Below are 18,167 nucleotides of genomic sequence, written 5' to 3'. Positions count from 1 at the left end.
TATGCTATTAACCGAGTGGCAAGCTTGACCACCTGATCTACTGAGTGTCCTCTCATGGCCAGCGTATGTTGCTGAGGGCCTATTCTAACCTGGAATAGCCCCAGGGTTCCCCCATTCTATAAGCACAGGATGTAAAACTTCCCAGCGTCAAATGAAGGAAATGCTATCTCGTTGACAGTGGTTCTTTCTGAAGTCGGAAGAGGAAGACTCACTTTGTGTTGACATCACAGATGTTCCACATGTAGGCTGACATCACATCTCTGCCAAACTCATCCTTGTTCTTCACATCCAGGGCAGGGTCATTATCTACACAAACAGACACAGGTATTCATAAACCACAAGGTTTCAAAAAACAGTGTGAATGAACATGGTTTTACACTAATTTCACAATAATTACATTAATTTTGATGTACCGTATTTTCTTGAGTATAGTGCGCACTTTTTTTCGAAAAAACACAGCTGTGTAGAAGGGGGTGCGCATTATACACGAATTATGAGTTTGGATGTTTTTTTCCCCCATGGAAAGACATTACCGTGAGCACGAAACACCGGGAATACCATGTCAACAAATCCATACTGAAGTACGCAAAATAATTATGTAATTACACTGTCTGGCTATAAAAAAGTGTTCTTTGTATATCTGGACTTATGTTTGTAACTTAATTCATTGATTTTATTCAAAATTCCTTATGATATTGTTTTTATTAATTTCGGCGAAATCGTGTGTGAAGCGATCGGAAGATCGCACAACTCACCGTTATTAACAGCAACCACGGTCAGAATACCGCTATTGACGCCTTGAAACAAACTTTAGTTGACAGAGAATGGATACATATATCATAAATGACATACTTTGACTCGTTAAAAGTCATATTTGTTTTTGTTTGATGATTCTATGTCAACATAAAATTCTCGCGATCACGTGATCACGTGCGCGTGAGCCTTGACGGTGACTGGTCAGACTGGTTCCATGTAAAAAATAATACCCGGGAATAGCGATCAGCTGCTTCGCTTAGGGTTATTATTATTTTAAATATGTTTAGTAAAGGTTGCATATAATTAAGAAAAAAATGGAATATATTATTCCTGATAAATAAAATAGTTTCAGATACAATTGTTGCCGATCCTTGCATTAAAAATCTTATAAAGTTATATCATTGGGTTTGTCTTGACCGAATCACCGGTCGATTCCAAGAAAACGTGTGTACAGCTGATTGCTGTTTCCAGCTTAGTTTACGAGAAAATACACAAGGTAATCTTAATCCCTAAATATAAAACAATGCCTAGCAGAACAATAAATACTATTTAAACGGTAAATAAACATGTCTGGTGATTTTTTATCTCAAATTTCGAATTTGTACTGACGAAGTTTCTCAGCACCCGTTCGTCTGCCGGACTTCGCTGAAAGGGTACTGTGTAAAAATTTTCTGCGCATATTCAAATTTCTTTTTTTCCAAAATATTGAACCCGCTAGAGGGGGGTGCGCATTATACATGGGTGCGCACTATACTCAAGAAAATACGGTATTTCAGTTCATTGTCGACTTTAGAAGGAAATATTTGCAAGTACATTTATTAGCAGACGTGTTTTCCAATATCAGCTGTTATTTATTTTTGTGTCTACAGATGTGTAGCAATAGAATTTAGTCGCCACAAAATATTTTTCTAGGTAGTCATTTGGCTACCTCTGAATTTTAGACAGTAGACAAATTGAAATTTAGGTCGCATTGGCTACCGTTTCAGTCGCAACTTTGAGGCCTGATTAATCCCCTTGGCTGTACTGTGAAGGCTTAAATACATGGTGCTAACTTACCAATCAAAAACTGTCCCATCTGTACTGGCAAGTGATGAATGGCTGCGTACTGAAGAGGAGTACAGCCATGTTTGTCTCGCAGCCCCACGGGCACGCCTTTGTCACGCAACATCTTCGCTACCTGGTTTGTATACAAATACACCGTCACACACGAAAAGCAAAATCTACAGTGTAATTTGTTGCCCCTCGGAACTAAAGTGTACCAGCCAGGACACTTCTGATCCATCTTCATATCCAGTGATAGTCATCTCAGCATGAGCTGGATAATGAGCAGCCCTCATCTAGTTAGTCTCCTTTTTCATTCAGCCTGACAGCATCTTGTTTTTTATGGATCATGTTGTTCATTAAGCTCGTTTCTATATTCATTTTACATGTTTGTACAGAATACTTCCGCTAAAGAACATATCTAAGTTTTGTTTGTTTGTTTGTTGTTTAACGCCTCACTCAGCACTTTTACAGCTATATGATGGCTGTCTGAAAATAATCGAGCCTGGACCAGACAATCCACTGAATTGGGATATGAAGACATGCATCATCCAAGTCCGTCAGCTTGACAACCAGATCTCCTGTTAGTTGCATATTACGATAAGCAATTGGTAAGCATGTGTTGCTGAAGACTGTGTGTGTGTGTGGAGAGAGGGGGGTAACAACAAGTACCATCTTTCTACTTCATTTCTGCTTCTATGTACTCCAACCTTCAGTCAAAAATCTAAAATCACTGTTGAACAAAGTCTAGTCAGTGAGAAGGGGATGAGGGGTCATGCAGATGTTTAGTGGTTGAGGAAGTTTAGCGGTTTAGGAGGGCAGGGATTTATGGGTGAGGGTGAGGAGAGGTACCGGGCAGGGAAGGGAGGGAGAGAGCAGATGAGGATGTGTGGGAGACAAATCAGCAGCATCTTATGTTATACTCTTAAACAATCCAGGCATCTAAAGGGACATCACTCAGTAACCTGCGTCATGGAACCATCATCAACCCATCTTCAAGCACTGGTGAATAACAGAGCAACAGCACTCACCTTGAGCTGTGCATCCAGATTGGACGACCCTTTCGTCTTCAAGATGAGCATGTGGAACAAATTCCTGCCTTCTTCATTGATTGCCTGAAGTCGACTTGGCTCCGGGATCCGCTTTATCAGCCGTAGTGCCACATTGTACTTAGCCTCAGTGAAGGCAGCCTGTCAAGCATCGTGTATTACAGCAAATTAACAACTGGTGCAATTACATTTTGTTTGTTTGTTGTTTAACGCTGCACACAGCAATATTCCAGCTATTTGATGGCGGTCTGTAAGTAATCGAGTATGGACCAGACAATCCAGTGATCGACAACATTAGCATCGATCCACGCAATTGGGATGTCAGCAAGCCTGACCACCCGATCCCTTTAGTCGCCTCTTACAACCAGCAAATTCCCCTTTTATGGCAAGCATGGGTTGCTGAAGACCTATTCTACCCCGGATCTTCACGGGTCGCAATCAAATTGGTACTCATCTGGACATATACTGATGGAAATAAATACAGGAACAGTCAATTAAGGAAGCATGTGTTTTTGTCGCTTCCTTTCAACTCTTACAGACATGAAGTATCCATATTGATTATAGCATCAAACTATCTATTATTTAGTATAAGGCTTATAAAAATACAAGAATTGATTCTCAAGAAATGATTTTGAAAATATAGTGCGGGCAAGGTTTGTTTTTGGCTTGTTCAAACTAGTATGTAATCAGATAAACAGTTGGGTACCATCAACCTTGGAAAGGGGCCTCCCTACATAAACAAGTATTGCTACTATTGCTGCCATGACCATAACATGAGATGCGCAGTAAAGCATTGCGGATGTAAAGGGAAGTAACTGTTTGCTATATTGGATCGCACTGTTTTCAAGTATTAGTACCTTTCATATATTTTTTTTTTAAAGTGGAAATAAAACCGAAACATATGCCAAGCTTTATGATGATGTCGGTGGTGCCTGAGAACCAAGACTTTTACTTTTTTAGCCTCATAGACATGAAGTATCCATATTGATCATAGCATCAAACTATCTATTATTTTGTATGAAATATTTCACAAAAATGGAGCAAAAATCTGTATTGAAACATGTGGTTTCATGACTCAAGTATGGCACACCACATCTTTAGAAGACACCCCTACACTGTACATCATCAGTGTGAGTGAGTGTGTGAGTTGGGTTTAACGCTGCTTTTAACAGTATTCCAGTTATATCACTGCGTGTCAGCTTAATGTGGGAGGAAAGCCCAAAGTGATGCAGGTCTCAGACGTTTACCACTTCGGTGAAACCCACGAGCACGGGTATGGTGCTGACAAACCTAGAAACATAATCGGGGCGAACCGGAATTCGAACCCACGATCATAGGTTTCTGGCATGCCCAATGGACACAACTCTGCACAACGAATCGCGGCGCCATAGACGACTGGGCCACCCGTGCCCCCCTCATCATCAGTGAAAGCTTGTTTGTGTAATGTGAACTCTTGTACCTACCTCCACAGCTGAGAAGTCAATGCCGTTGATGTCCAGTATCAAGTGAGCCACACCCTGAAGCTCACTCCGGAGAGCTCCCTGAAATATGAATGTCAATTCATTTAGCAAGGCTCAACACTCAAAATCTAAAGTACAGCATCCCATCAGGGATAGAAATTAGCACTAGCCTGTTAGTCCGAGCCAATTTCACCAATGTTATAGGTACCCTAAGGGCTGGTAGAATTTCAAACATTTTGGAGGTGTGTCTGTATGTTATCACTATTGGGGCTAGTAGAATTTCTAGGTAAATTTCCATACCTGCCCAGATCAAAAGATGTATTGTCAGAATATAACATTACATTGGTTGAATGAGTTTGGTGTCAGTCTGCTGTAAACAGTATTTCTGTTATATCACAGAGTGTCAGTTTGATGTGGGGACATAAGCCCAACTGATGCAGATCTTAAACAATTACCACTTTAGTGAAAACCACAGGCACATGTATGAGTGAGTGAGTTGGGTTTAATGCCACTCTGATCAGCTTTCCTGGGTAGTCAGCTTAATGTGATTTTGAGTGAGTGAGTGAGTTGGGTTTAATGCCACTCTGATCAGCATTCCTGGGTAGTCAGCTTAATGTGAGAGGAAAGCCCAAAGATATGCAGGTCTCAGACGTTTACCAATATGGGGAAACCCACGATCACAGGCATGGTGCTGACAAACCTAGAAACATAATCGGGGCGAACTGCAGTGGTAGAAACTAACAGTTTTAGTCCACTAGTCCTTATAATGATAACATATAGCAAAACCCTTAAAATGGCAAATTTCTACTAGTCCTTATCATACCTTAACTATTGGGCAGTCTGGCAAGCACTATGAGACCAGTGCCCATTTCTAACCGACAATAATAGGTTTCTGGCATGTCCAAGGGATGCAACTCTGACCAGGTATTTTTGAGTTAAAGAGACAGAACATTTTTTCAAGTCCTTCTTAATAAATAAAAAGACAATTCTCTGGAAGGGTGAGGTGAAATTGGGTTAAACGTCGCGTCCAAGATTATTGCACTTATATAGCGACGTGCATGCACGTGTGGGCGTGTGGCTGCTTGTACTAGTCCGGACTGATGCCGATTTATAGTGCTAGCCCACTGAGATACCATGCTGCAGTTTAACATGAATACCCCACTCAGACACAGTAAACTGACTCCAAGCCGACCAGTCCTTGTTTTGGCCCCTTTATGCCGAGCGCCAGACAGGGTAACAACAAGTACCATCTTTTAACGTCTTTTGGTATGATGCGGCCTGGGATCGAACCCCGGACCTTCGCTCTCCGGGCGGACGCTCTACCACTAGACCACGGAGGCGGTATTCTCTGGAAGGAGAAGCTGTCCCCCTTCCCAAGGATATGACATGCTCGGTCCCTACACCCGATGTGATGGTCAAAATACAAGCGACTTACCTGGAACACAGGGTACACAACCTTCTCTGGTTTGATGACCTTCACCCACTGAGTGAGGGGCCTCCAGGTCATCACAGATCGCTGCTTCTTCTTGTCGTTGTCAGTCTTAGCTATCTCCTCGGGCGGAGGAACAACAATAGAATCTCGTACACTATCACAACGCTGGATCAGCATGATAGCACAGCTGGAACAAAATGTAATCAAAGTTTGGCTTAAATAACGTAAAATAATCTCATCAAAGTTGGTAACAAGTTGCGCCCAATAACGTGAATCATGTTCGTTTTATCTGAATTGTCTTTAATCAAAGACGCAGAACCCGTAGATATCTTTATACTTAGGGGTGTCACGACAAATTGAAATATTGTTATATTGCTATTGGTAGGCACTTAAGTCAATAAATCGATTGTTAAATCAGTTTCCGATTAATAGTATCGATCTCAGTTAGGAATATCGATAGTGTCGATTGTATTTACCATATCAATAAAATACATGCAATGCTGTTCAAATTCGTTTTTCTTTTGATCATGAGTGGTAGTAATTTACACATAGTAATGTGGAAGTTTCTTTTTCTTAAATTATTCGGGTAAAGAAAATACAAATCAGTCATATCTCAAACTTTACTTTTTATTTGTTGTCATGGTTATCACATTCAAAGGAAACTTCAGTTCCAAGGTTTAATTCAACTCTAAAATCCATCTAAAATGATACACTGAAAACTATCAATATTTATCGCAATAGTTGCTTGCAATATCAATAGTTATCGCAATAGTTTCTTTCAATATCAATAGTTATCACAATAGTTTCTTTCAATATCAATAGTTATCACAATAGTTTCTTTCAATATCAATAGTTATCGCAATAGTTTCTTTCAATATCAATAGTTATCGCAATAGTTTCTTTCAATATCAATAGTTATCACAATAGTTTCTTTCAATATCAATAGTTATCGCAATAGTTTCTTTCAATATCAATAGTTATCGCAATAGTTTCTTTCAATATCAATAGTTATCACAATAGTTTCTTTCAATATCAATAGTTATCACAATAGTTTCTTTCAATATCAATAGTTATCGCAATAGTTTCTTTCAATATCAATAGTTATCACAATAGTTTCTTTCAATATCAATAGTTATCACAATAGTTTCTTTCAATATCAATAGTTATCACAATAGTTTCTTTCAATATCAATAGTTATCGCAATAGTTTCTTTCAATATCAATAGTTATCACAATAGTTTCTTCAATATCAAATAGTTATCGCAATAGTGATTTCCTGACCAACAGTCACCCCTATTTATACATTCCAAAAAGTTCCAATAAGACTATTGTATTGCAGGTCGACAAATTTCAGTGTATTGCAGCATTGTGATACATATAGTATTGTGATTTGTCTCAGCCCTTCAACCAAGTGCATATTCACCTTTCATGCCGATGTTTCACAGCTAACGACAACGGGGTGTTACCGGTGTGGTCCTTTTTGCCTATCTCTGCCTTCCTCTGTAAGTACAAGTTTATGAATCATCATTCCATGACAACAACAATTCAACATTCAACCTCTGCAGCATCAACACCTACAACATTCAAAACCTACACCATCAACATTCAACCCCCACAGCATTCAAAACCTACACCATCAACATTCAACCCCCACAGCATTCAAAACCTACACCATCAACATTCAACGCCCACAGCATTCAAAACCTACACCATCAACATTCAACCCCCACAGCATTCAACACCTACACCATCAACATTCAACCCCCACAGCATTCAAAACCTACACCATCAACACCTACACCATCAACACCTACACCATCAATACCTAAAGCATTCAACACACACCATCAACATTCAACCCCCACAGCATTCAACCCCCACAGCATTCAACACCTACACCATCAACACCTACACCATCAATACCTAAAGCATTCAACACGCACCATCAACATTCAACCCCCACAGCATTCATCACCCACACCATCAACACCTACAACATTCAACACCTACAGCAATTCAACACACACCATTCAATCTCTACACTATCAACTCCTACAGCATTCAACATTTACAACATTCAACACCTACACCATCAACATTCAACACCCACACTATTCAACACCCACTGCATTCAACACCTTCAACATTCAACACCAATCAAAGAAAGGCTTCATGATATAATACAGCCATTACATTCCTCTTCACAGAATTCACGATAGATAACTTTCCATTTCAAACACATTTTTGTATTGTTTGATTTGTTTGTTGTCTTATGCCGCACTCAGCAATATTTCAGCTACATGACAGTGGCTGGACCAGACAATCAAGCGATTGATATTGTGAGCAACAATCCATGCCCTCAGCGTAATATGACACGCTATCAACCAAGTCACAGTGCCCGACAACCCAAACCATTTGGTCTCCTCTTTTAACCAGCACAGGTTGCTGGGAACCAATTCTACCCCTATATCCCGATAAGGTTCATGTACACAACAACCCGTGAAGATTCTGGGGTAGAAAAGGTCTTCAGCAACCCATACTTGCCGTAAAAGGCGACTTTGCTTGTCGTAAAAGGCGACTAATGGGATCAGGTGGTCTCGCTGACTTGGTTGATACATGTCATCGATCCCAAATGCGTGGATCGATGCTCATGGTGTCAATCACTGGATTGTCTGGTCCAGACTCGATTATTTACATAGCTGGATATTGCTGAGTGCAGCGTTAAACAACAAACAAACAAACAAACAAACAAATCATGTACACAACAAACAGCTGATGCACCCCAATGGTCACCCATCAGCAACATGGCACAATATCAACTACATTGTACTTATTCTCATCAGGTAGCTGTTTTTAAAAGACTTGTTTGTTGCTTAACGCCACACTTAGCAAAATTCCTGCTATATGATGACGCTCTGTAAATAATCGAGTCTGGACCTGACAATTCAGTGATTGACATCATGAGCATCAATCCACGCAACTGGGATACGATGACATGTATCAACCAAGTCAACGAGCCTGACAATCCAATCCCGTAAGTCGCCTCTTACGGCAAGCATGGGTTGCTGAAGACCTATTCTCTACCTGAATCTTCATGGGTCTATTTTTCCAAAAGGGCATGGGAAACCTTGAACCTATTCAGCTCTGCAATCTCATTGGGTTCTCATAACATAGGCACCTGTCATAAATAACACCAACTTGGAGAATACCTACCTGCATTAAATGCATGCAGCAGATAGTTGCACCACGCACAGATGCACAGTGTAAGGGCGTCTGACCAAACGCATCAGCATCATCAACGCCGCGGGTGCCCATTTTTGACGTCAGCAAACTACACAACTCTATAGGATCCACAGAAGAACCATTCGTGTGCCTGAACAAATTCAAGAAAACCAGTAAGCAAGGTCAACAATGGAATGTTTTCATACAGTGCTAGAGATCACGGACAAGGGACCTGGAGAAGACATTCAGCTCCTAATATCTGTCAACATCTGTTTGGCCTTTTGTGAATTCATGGATGGATGGATGGATGGTTTGTTGTTTAACGCCACACTCTGCAATATTCCAGCTATATGATGGCGGTCTGTAAATAATCGAGTCTGGACCAGACAATCCAGTGATTAATATCATGAGTATCGATCCACGCAATTGGGATCGATCACATGCATCAACCAAGTCAGCAAGCCTGACCACCCGATCCCGTTAGTCGCCTTTTACGACAAGCATAGTCGCCTTTTATGGCAAGCATGGGTTGCTGAAGACCTATTCTACCCCGGAAACTTCATGGGTCTGTTGTGGATTCAATAATCTTCAGTGATGTTTAATGAACCTATCTGTAGCAGAATGTCGTTTTTATGTCAGCACTATTCTAGCAATATCACAGGGGTCTGACAATAATCAGCAGTGGATGTGCAATGCTCCATGTCATTGGAATATGTAGACTAGGGCTGCATGGTAGTACTGGTATACTGCAAAATACTTCTCAAACAATTCATACTGAAATATTTCTTCTGTGTTCTGGGCCCGTTTCTATAATGTGTTGTCGAATGATTAAGTTAGATATCTATTTTTACATGTTCTCAAACTAGTTTTACGAAAATCTTTGTCGGCAGAATTTTATACAGCTTAATATACATTGTTAATGTCAAATTTTGTTTCGTCACGATATGGCTGAAATATTGCCGATTTGATGTTAAACTTTAACTCACCCACTCACTCTGTGTTCCGGTTATCGGTTATATATATGCTGACTTTGACATCGAAATATTTACTTAAGTGTGTAGAAAAAGGATCTGCAGGTACAATCACCGTCAAACACTTTGCAATACAGATACATGGAATGAAACATACTTCAATGTAATTTGTTTGCCAATAAGCAGCTATAATATCAGCCAGGACCCACATGGTGACCACCCAATCCTCTCATCGTCATCTTCCTTAGGCAAGCATGTTCACAGACTACGAAAGTCCAGTTTCCACTATTGCCAAAAATTCGGCTGGAAGTATGTGGCTAGATTGTAGCGCCACAAGTGGCTATTACGAGTTATGTCCCTTCTATTGACCACCTATCATATAACTTGCAACTGCTTCAAATAAAATGGTGGCGCCCAATCAAGATGATCTGATTGATAATCAAGGTCTATATTATGTTAAAACAGGTCTTCCCTCGCGAAGTTAATGAAATCATTTGCATACCTTGATTAAAAACGTGAAAAGATTTGGAAAATATCTGTCAACGCACAGTTGGCGGTAAACATGATTTGCAAATCCTACAGTAGATCGAAATCTGCACGTTGAAATCCATGTTGTTTGCGAACCGGATATCTAGTTCATTATGCTATTTTGATTGGACTATGCATAGACTCACCAAAAATGTAACTATGGAATTCCAGCTAAGTTCAGCAAGGATATAAACTGGACATTTACAGTCAGTTAACTCCCTTTGCTGGGAAGATGTCTAATCGTCAACTACAGCCGATACTACATAAATCATAACATTCTGTTAGTGAAGCTTATGCGGACAAACAACCTGCCAAGAGAATGTCCTCTCTCGTAGACTATGAATGCTTATCAATGAATGAATCCAACACTGGTAAAATATAACTTAAACCATTTCCTTAATGTAATGGAATCTTCTAATTCTTGAACCTGCCTCCCTACCTTCCAATCTTGACAAAAGCATAGTGAAGAGGTAGTCGTTCTCGGATGTCCTTGGCAAACACATCTGCCCCTTTCTCCAGAAGGTACTCCTCCAGATCTGTGCTGGTGTCGGAGGAGCCATTGTTGCTGTTGATGGCTAGATGGAACACTGTTCGTTTGTGGTTATCAACAGCATTCACATTGGCTCCCGCTGACACTAAAGCCTGGGCCATGGACATCATACCTGCTTCACTAACTGAAAACACAACAGAGGGAAGTTACTTCGGAAACCAACAAAAACATACAACTGAACAAAACTAGGTTATGAAGCTCACTTGGGTTCTCTGAAACATATTTTAGTCAGCACATAAACTTCATCCATTTGAAATAAAGTCCCTGTCTTGAAAAATTCTCTTGGGTCCAATAAGCACAGCTGATAGCATGAATAGTGAAAATAGTTTACAGAACACTAAAATCTACTCAAAAATGACAAAAGCCATGTTCAAGCTAGTGGACACATAAAATTCATGAAAAATATTTCTACATGGCTGTTTTCTGCTAACTGTCAAGATACACACATACAATTCCTATCCAATCAAACAAGCTGAACACGTGGGGGAACTGTGTGAAGAGTTCCCCGATGAGTGCAAGTTCTGCTTTTAAACTAAATATTACACCATGTCCCATAATTCAGCTTACCTCGCTGTTGGACAACAAAATGTAAGGGTGTCTTCTGAGATTTCTTGTGTGTAATATGAACATTTGCTTTAGCATCCACCAACAACTTCAACAATTTCTCCTGACCAGTAACTCTGGAAAGACTGTACGACCTGAAAATAAAAAATATATTGTTTCACATTATACACAATAAATTATTGTTGCAAACAAGTTTTGTTTTGTGTCATATGTAACGTTTAATATACATACCTTTTTTCCACTCAAGAATGACCAAATGCATATTTCAATGTATCTCTATCAATGAAAAATTAAGGAACATCATTTTGTTCAACCCAAGGCCGGATTATTCAGGGTTTTTCAAGACGCAAAATATTGCTTCCTGTACGCATAAAAATTGTGAATGGATGAAAATAATTTCAACCAGAGCCCTGATGGGAACAATAGGTGTATCAGTGGATGACTTTCTTCAATCTACTATTGAAGTCCCCATCAATAACAGGCTAAAAGTTTCTGAGCTTGAGCAGTGACCCCAATATTCAATGTTTGGATCCCCAAAATGTATTGCTGCGAGTTCCTTTAACTCCAAACTAGACAGACCCAGGTATATCCCTGTTCACCTTTTTAATGTCAATGTCAACATGAGAACTTATTGGAGGTTTACGCCATTCTCAGTAATAATACAGCCACAATGCAGTAGTCAACAAACCAAGCCTGGTAAACCACAGGTCGACAGTGACAGCATCACACATCTGTACATTAACAGAGATAACCCCTAAGACTTTCAATGAAGCCATCTTAATTACCAACTCCACATTTAATGACAAGCATGTGGTACATCCGTGGACCGCAAAATGAGATCAATGAGAGAACGTGGGTACAACTTACATGGCAACACAGAGTAGTGGAGAAACTGGCCCATCTTCCTCACTGCTGGATGATGTGTTGGCGTCTGCTCCGTGCTTCAGCTGAATTAGGAGACAAAACACTAAAGGCAAAGAGTAGATAACACTACAGTAGCAATTCAATAATCCCCAGGCTGTAACTTTTCAAGCAGACCAGAAAAAACAGTGATAGTGCACATGGTGCAAGGAAAGATCCACAGGTCAAGGTGAAATGGTATTTCCTGGTTTGCCAGGAATTCACTGCCATTGTGAACAAAAATTTAAACAAGTAAACCTGACACACTTATAGGTCATTGTGCAAAATCATAGAATAATCAACCATAGTTTAAGTCAGAGAAGTCACTGCCATTACATGATTTTTCCATTACAGACACCAACCAAATAAAGAACTATTCCGATACAGTCGTAGGGACCTACTCTGCCCTGCAATCTCAGGTTAGCACTTTTAACAAAACATATCCAAAAGTCAAATCCCTGTAGCTGTTCATGTCCTACCAAAACAAAATTACCACTCAGAGCTACTTCTATAGTTTTTTGAAAAATTCAGAAAAGGAGACAAAACATTTTTGGCACTCACGCTAATAATAAGTAAAAACTACCCTTCTGTATATTGAAGACCATCTTCCCGAGGCAAGGGCTTTAGCTGACTATGAAAGTCCAGTTTTCAGCCTAGTTCGGCAAGGGTGGAAACTTGACTTTTATAGTCAGTCAACGCCCTTTCCTCGGGAAGACGTATGCCATGGTTACACAGCAGCAGGAGAGCAGACAGGGGGCTACTGTTTGTAGACAACAGATGAGAAACAACATACCAGTAGGCTGACCACATCGGACTTCCCAGCCTCCACAGCTGCCGCCAGTGGGGTTTGGTCCTCAATGTTCTTCACTTCTAGCTTGGGTTTGTATTTGAGGATAAGCTCCAGGCCAGGAAACTGCACCTTGACACCACCCCGGTCAACGACCGGTTCCCCCGAGACCTTGACCATCATGTGTAGGGGGGAGGATTTACCTGCAGTACCACATACATGAGTGAGTGCATACGGTTTGGGGAAGGAATAAGACACAGTATATCAGTTGTTTGTTGTTAAACGTTAAAAAAACAACCTATAGGCTTGACTCTGAGCGAGTCTGGTTTAACGCCGGTTTTAACAGTATTCCAGTTATATCATGGCGTGTCAGCTTAATGTGGGAGGAAAGCCTGAAGTGATGCAGGTCTCAGATGTTTACCACTTCGGTGAAACCCACGAGCACAGGTATGGTGCTGACAAACCTAGAAACATAATCGGGGCGAACCGGGATTCGAACCCACAATCATAGGTTTCTGGCGAGCCCAAGTGACGCAACTCTGCACAGCAAATCGCAGCGCCTTAGATGACTGGGCCATCTGTGCCCCCGGCTTGACTCAGAAAGTAAATTAGCTCGTAATTGTGTTTCGGAAATTAGCTCCGTTGTACACAAGATACAAAAGCTTTATTGGGTATTTACGTGTGCTGTTTTTATACATTGGAGTTTTTCATTAAATGCATGCGTTTCTGTACGCAAGTTAATTGAAAGTGATTGGGTTTTGAATATTTTTGGGGAGTATTTTACGCAAATAGGCAGCTTCTCTGTAGCTCTGCACAGCGCTACCACTGTGATTGTAGCGCTAGGATTCAAACCCACATCAGTGAAACAGTGTTGCATGACTCTGGACCACAGCCACCCATAAAAATAAGACAACAACAATGGCTTTAACATAAACAATCCCAATTGACCTTAAGGCAAACTCAACCATACCTTCTTCGCAGTACTGATCTCTTTCTTTCACTGGCATCTTCCCATCAAAATGCATCCTCTCAACAGTCTTGTTAATGTCCGATCCGGCCATATCCACCATTGTACGAATGAAGTCACGTCCCTGTTGGTAAATCTTTTCCAGCTGAGCCAGAGACCAATTCCCATCATTCTGTAAAAATAAATAAAACACAAGTCAAACTCACTGAAACTTCAGTGGCTACGAGCTGTTTACAACAGAGACAGGAACATTCCCAACACTACAGGTCCACAGTTCCATATGTACGTCGGAAGTCTGTAATAATCAGAGCTCCAGATAAGCTTTTGGTGTTGTGGGTATTTTACCCATGCATTTTAAAATCATTGGGTATCAGTAATTCTATCTGGGTATTCAAATTTCTGTTACCCACTAGTTTTCACACATGTGGGTATTTAAGATAAATATTTAAAAACACTATTCATCTAGTCCCTGCAAACTGGTGTCGTGCGGGTTCGAGAGCTTTATAGGACTAAAAAATACTACGATACTTCCAAAAGAGAGTGTGATGGCAAATGATCATGATGTAACTGTCATCGTGGAGTTTGGCAAGGTTGACGGAATGCCCGTTTATAGTTTCAAAATAAGTTGCTTATTTGCTAATCAATAAGCAGGGTTACTTCACAATATTTTGATGATACACACAAGTTTTATTTTTGTAGCATATCTGTAATGTTTGTTGCATATTTTATACGCTTGGATTTTATTTTACTGCGTATTTCTGCATTTCTGATGCGTATTTTACGCAGATACGCAGCTTATCTGGAGCTCTGAATAATTGACCTCCAATCAGCTCCAGATACAACAAAGTGGAAATAGAGAAATGATAACTATCAGGAAAAAAAAATTCATCTTGATGTTGTACAAACAGACTATACTGGGGGAATATGGGGATTCCACCACCCAAGGGACGCAACTCTGAACAGCTAACATCAAAGTGCAAGTCAAATGTGTTTGCAGTTCATTCTTGTACGCTTAACCATATGTTTGTTTGTTTGTTTGTTTGTTTGTTGTTTAACGCCGTATTTAGCAATATTCAAGTTAATTGACGACAGTCTGTAAATAATTGAGTCTGGACTAGACAATCCAGTGATTGACATCAAGAGCATCGATCTAAGCAATTGGGATACGATGACATGCATCAACTAAATCAGCGAGCCTAGCCACCCAATCCCGTTAGTAGCCTCTTACGACAAGCATAGTCGCCTGTTACAGCAAGCATGGGTTGCCGAAGACCTCTTCTACCCCTGATCTTCACGGGTTTCTTAACCATATGACGATGGTGAATCAATAATCGATATGACGGCCGTGAATCAAAAATCGAGTCTGGTTCAGACAATCAAGTGAGTGACATCATGAGCATCAATCTAAGCATTTGTTTGTTTGTTGTTTAATGCTACACTCAGCAATATTCCTGCTATATGACATCATAAGCATCGATCTAAGCAATAGGAATACGATGACATGCATCAACCAAGTCAGCTAGCCTAACCACCCAATCCCTTTAGTCGCCTTTTACGGAAAGCATGGGTTGCTGAAGACCTATTCTAACCCGGATCTTTACGGGGCTGATCTACGCAGTTGAAATACGATGACATGCTATCAGAAAGTCACCGAGCTTGACCCCCTGATCCATTTAATCATAGGTTCCTGTGGAATTGTATATTCTTACCAAGAATCACCATAGGTTTGTGTGTTTGAGGTAGAAATTAAAGTCCCAGACTCCTAAACATTCAAAAATTTAGTTCCTACCTCATATTCCTTGTAGGTATGACAAGCTCTGAGCAGAGGGGTCATTCCGTCTTGGTCAACAGCCACAGCCATCTTCTTGAGAATGTTTTCCTCCACTGTCTCCTCCTGCATAGGTTCATCCTCGATCTCGCCATTCACCTTCTCCACCTGCTCTGCAGGCTTCTTCTCCACCTTTTCTCCATTCAGCTCAGCTGTCTTTTCGTCGTTCACTTCGGCTGATTTGCCGTCACTGTTTCTCGTCTGCTCATCCACCTCCATAGCCTCATCCTTCTTCTGGGAGATTGGGGCATCAACTTTCTTAGGTTTCCGGGCAGATCGGGCTTTCTATAAAAGATATTATCTCCCTGTACACTTGATGAAAAACTAACTAATACAAAGAATGGAGGGACCAGATTCAATTCAAAACTACAATGTGCTTTTACTCACAAAAACAGATGCCTCCCCCATCCCTTTTTTATTAATACATTATTACTTGTTATCATAATGTGTTTGCAAATACAAACAAGAGTCATCAAAAGATGACAAATTCCCCTGGCCCCAAAGGTAGCTAAAGCAGCCCCTATTAAAGTGAGAATGAGTGAGTGAGTATGGTTTCACGCCGCTTTTAGCAATATTCCAGCAATATCACGGCGGGGGACACCGGAAATGGGCTTCACACATTGTACCCATGTCGGGAATCGAACCCGGGTCTTCGGCGTGATGAGTGAACGCTTTAACCACTAGGCTACCCGACCGCCCAAAGTGAGAATGAAAAGCTATGAACCAACCAGTGATAACGACAAACAGGAAATGGTTAATGGTTTCAACTGAAAATAGGTTAGTTTGTAAAACTGTAGGTGAAAACACTGGTTTCTGTTTAAAGAAAAATATTTTCATGCAGGAGTGTTTTACAGATGCCAGACATTCTGAGAGTCAAATATATGTTTCTTTCTTATCCAACTCAACATTGCTCAAAGCCATTTGTCTCAACAACAATCTATTGTACACAATTCACCACTACACCTTCATAAAGTCAGAAGACAGTCATCTCCCATGGACATACCTGATCTGCCAGGATCTCAACCAGTGGAGCCAGGTCGGTGGACATGCACTGGGCAGCCATCATGTGGAGGACGTTCTGGTGCGTGTTGGGGTTCTTCTCCGGCGACACTGAACCGCCCTTCTCTACCAGGAAGTGCACCAGCTTCGAGTTCAGCTGCATACCAACATTAGGAATGTAGTGAGGGAGAGTGAATTATATATAATGCTGGGGTGCATGAACACATACTGGTGCAGTACAAGAGTCAGGATTTGTAGTACCACAATACAAATACTGCATTGTTAGTACAATGCAAGGGCAAGCAATATGAAAATTAATTGTTAAAATATCACTTCATTTTCCCTTTTATTGAAAGTTTAATTTGTTAAAGAGTGCGAGTTTATCTACTAGGACTGGTACGATCCACAAACTGTGCAGTCTGATACGTACACTTCACACCACTTTCAGCAATATTCCAGCAATATCACAGTGGGGGACACCAGAAATGGGCTTCACACATTGTACCCATGTTGGGAATCGAACCCGGGTCTTCGGCGTGACGAGCGAACGCTTTAACCACTAGGCTACCAGACCGCCCCTCAATATGTCAGGGGTCACATGGGACAACTTTGCCCTTTGAGTAACTTTTCAGAAACGCGAGTCTTACAAGGTCAAATAAAGCTCCTTGAGGGTTGATATCCCACAGGGTTAGAAATTCATTGGTAATTCACCAGTCTGCAAAAACAATCAATTAGAGAGCTGCCATCTACCTAATCGCTAAAGTGGTAGTCCACAAGGAAATGTCACTAGTCCTTCCTGAAGTATACTAGTCTCAGGCTAACATCCCTATGTTAATTTCGGACCCTGTTATAGAGATTTATTTTGGGGGACCCTGTCATCTTTCAGTGTAACCTTGTAAAAAACCTTGAACAACTTGATTTTCAATTGTGTTCTCCCGACAGCCAGAGTATTTCTCACCTGTTCTATAGCCAGTGTAATTGGTGTCCAGCCATCATTGGTCGCCTGTGAGGGATCACAGCCCGCTTTAATCAGAGATTCTGCTATCTTCACAGTTGTTTCCATGGAGCTGTCACTTACTTCATCTCTCTAAACACAAAACACACCATTTTTATA

At 40.8% G+C, this 18,167-nt stretch overlaps 1 protein-coding gene across 2 annotated transcripts in view; it reads right to left on the bottom strand.

The window, feature by feature from the left end:
* The window catches only part of LOC124152442 (poly [ADP-ribose] polymerase tankyrase-like), a 60,630-nt gene that overhangs the window by 17,681 nt on the left and 24,782 nt on the right, over window positions 1-18,167 (bottom strand). For both annotated transcript variants that reach the window (XM_048388600.1, XM_048388601.1), the window contains 15 exons: window positions 18,012-18,140; window positions 17,058-17,210; window positions 16,016-16,339; window positions 14,230-14,398; window positions 13,266-13,462; window positions 12,440-12,519; window positions 11,576-11,706; window positions 10,898-11,132; window positions 8,951-9,110; window positions 7,161-7,237; window positions 5,742-5,925; window positions 4,310-4,387; window positions 2,829-2,987; window positions 1,813-1,933; window positions 213-306 (listed from right to left, as the gene is read on the bottom strand). In XM_048388600.1, coding sequence (XP_048244557.1) covers window positions 213-306; window positions 1,813-1,933; window positions 2,829-2,987; window positions 4,310-4,387; window positions 5,742-5,925; window positions 7,161-7,237; window positions 8,951-9,110; window positions 10,898-11,132; window positions 11,576-11,706; window positions 12,440-12,519; window positions 13,266-13,462; window positions 14,230-14,398; window positions 16,016-16,339; window positions 17,058-17,210; window positions 18,012-18,140 — 2,291 coding nt within the window. The remainder of the gene's footprint in view (window positions 1-212; window positions 307-1,812; window positions 1,934-2,828; window positions 2,988-4,309; window positions 4,388-5,741; window positions 5,926-7,160; window positions 7,238-8,950; window positions 9,111-10,897; window positions 11,133-11,575; window positions 11,707-12,439; window positions 12,520-13,265; window positions 13,463-14,229; window positions 14,399-16,015; window positions 16,340-17,057; window positions 17,211-18,011; window positions 18,141-18,167) is intronic.

The sequence above is a fragment of the Haliotis rufescens genome, unplaced genomic scaffold, assembly GCF_023055435.1.
Source record: "Haliotis rufescens isolate VD_foot unplaced genomic scaffold, xgHalRufe1.0.p SCAF_74, whole genome shotgun sequence".
Lineage (NCBI taxonomy): Eukaryota > Metazoa > Mollusca > Gastropoda > Lepetellida > Haliotidae > Haliotis > Haliotis rufescens.
This window is presented reverse-complemented; position numbering and strand designations above follow the sequence as displayed.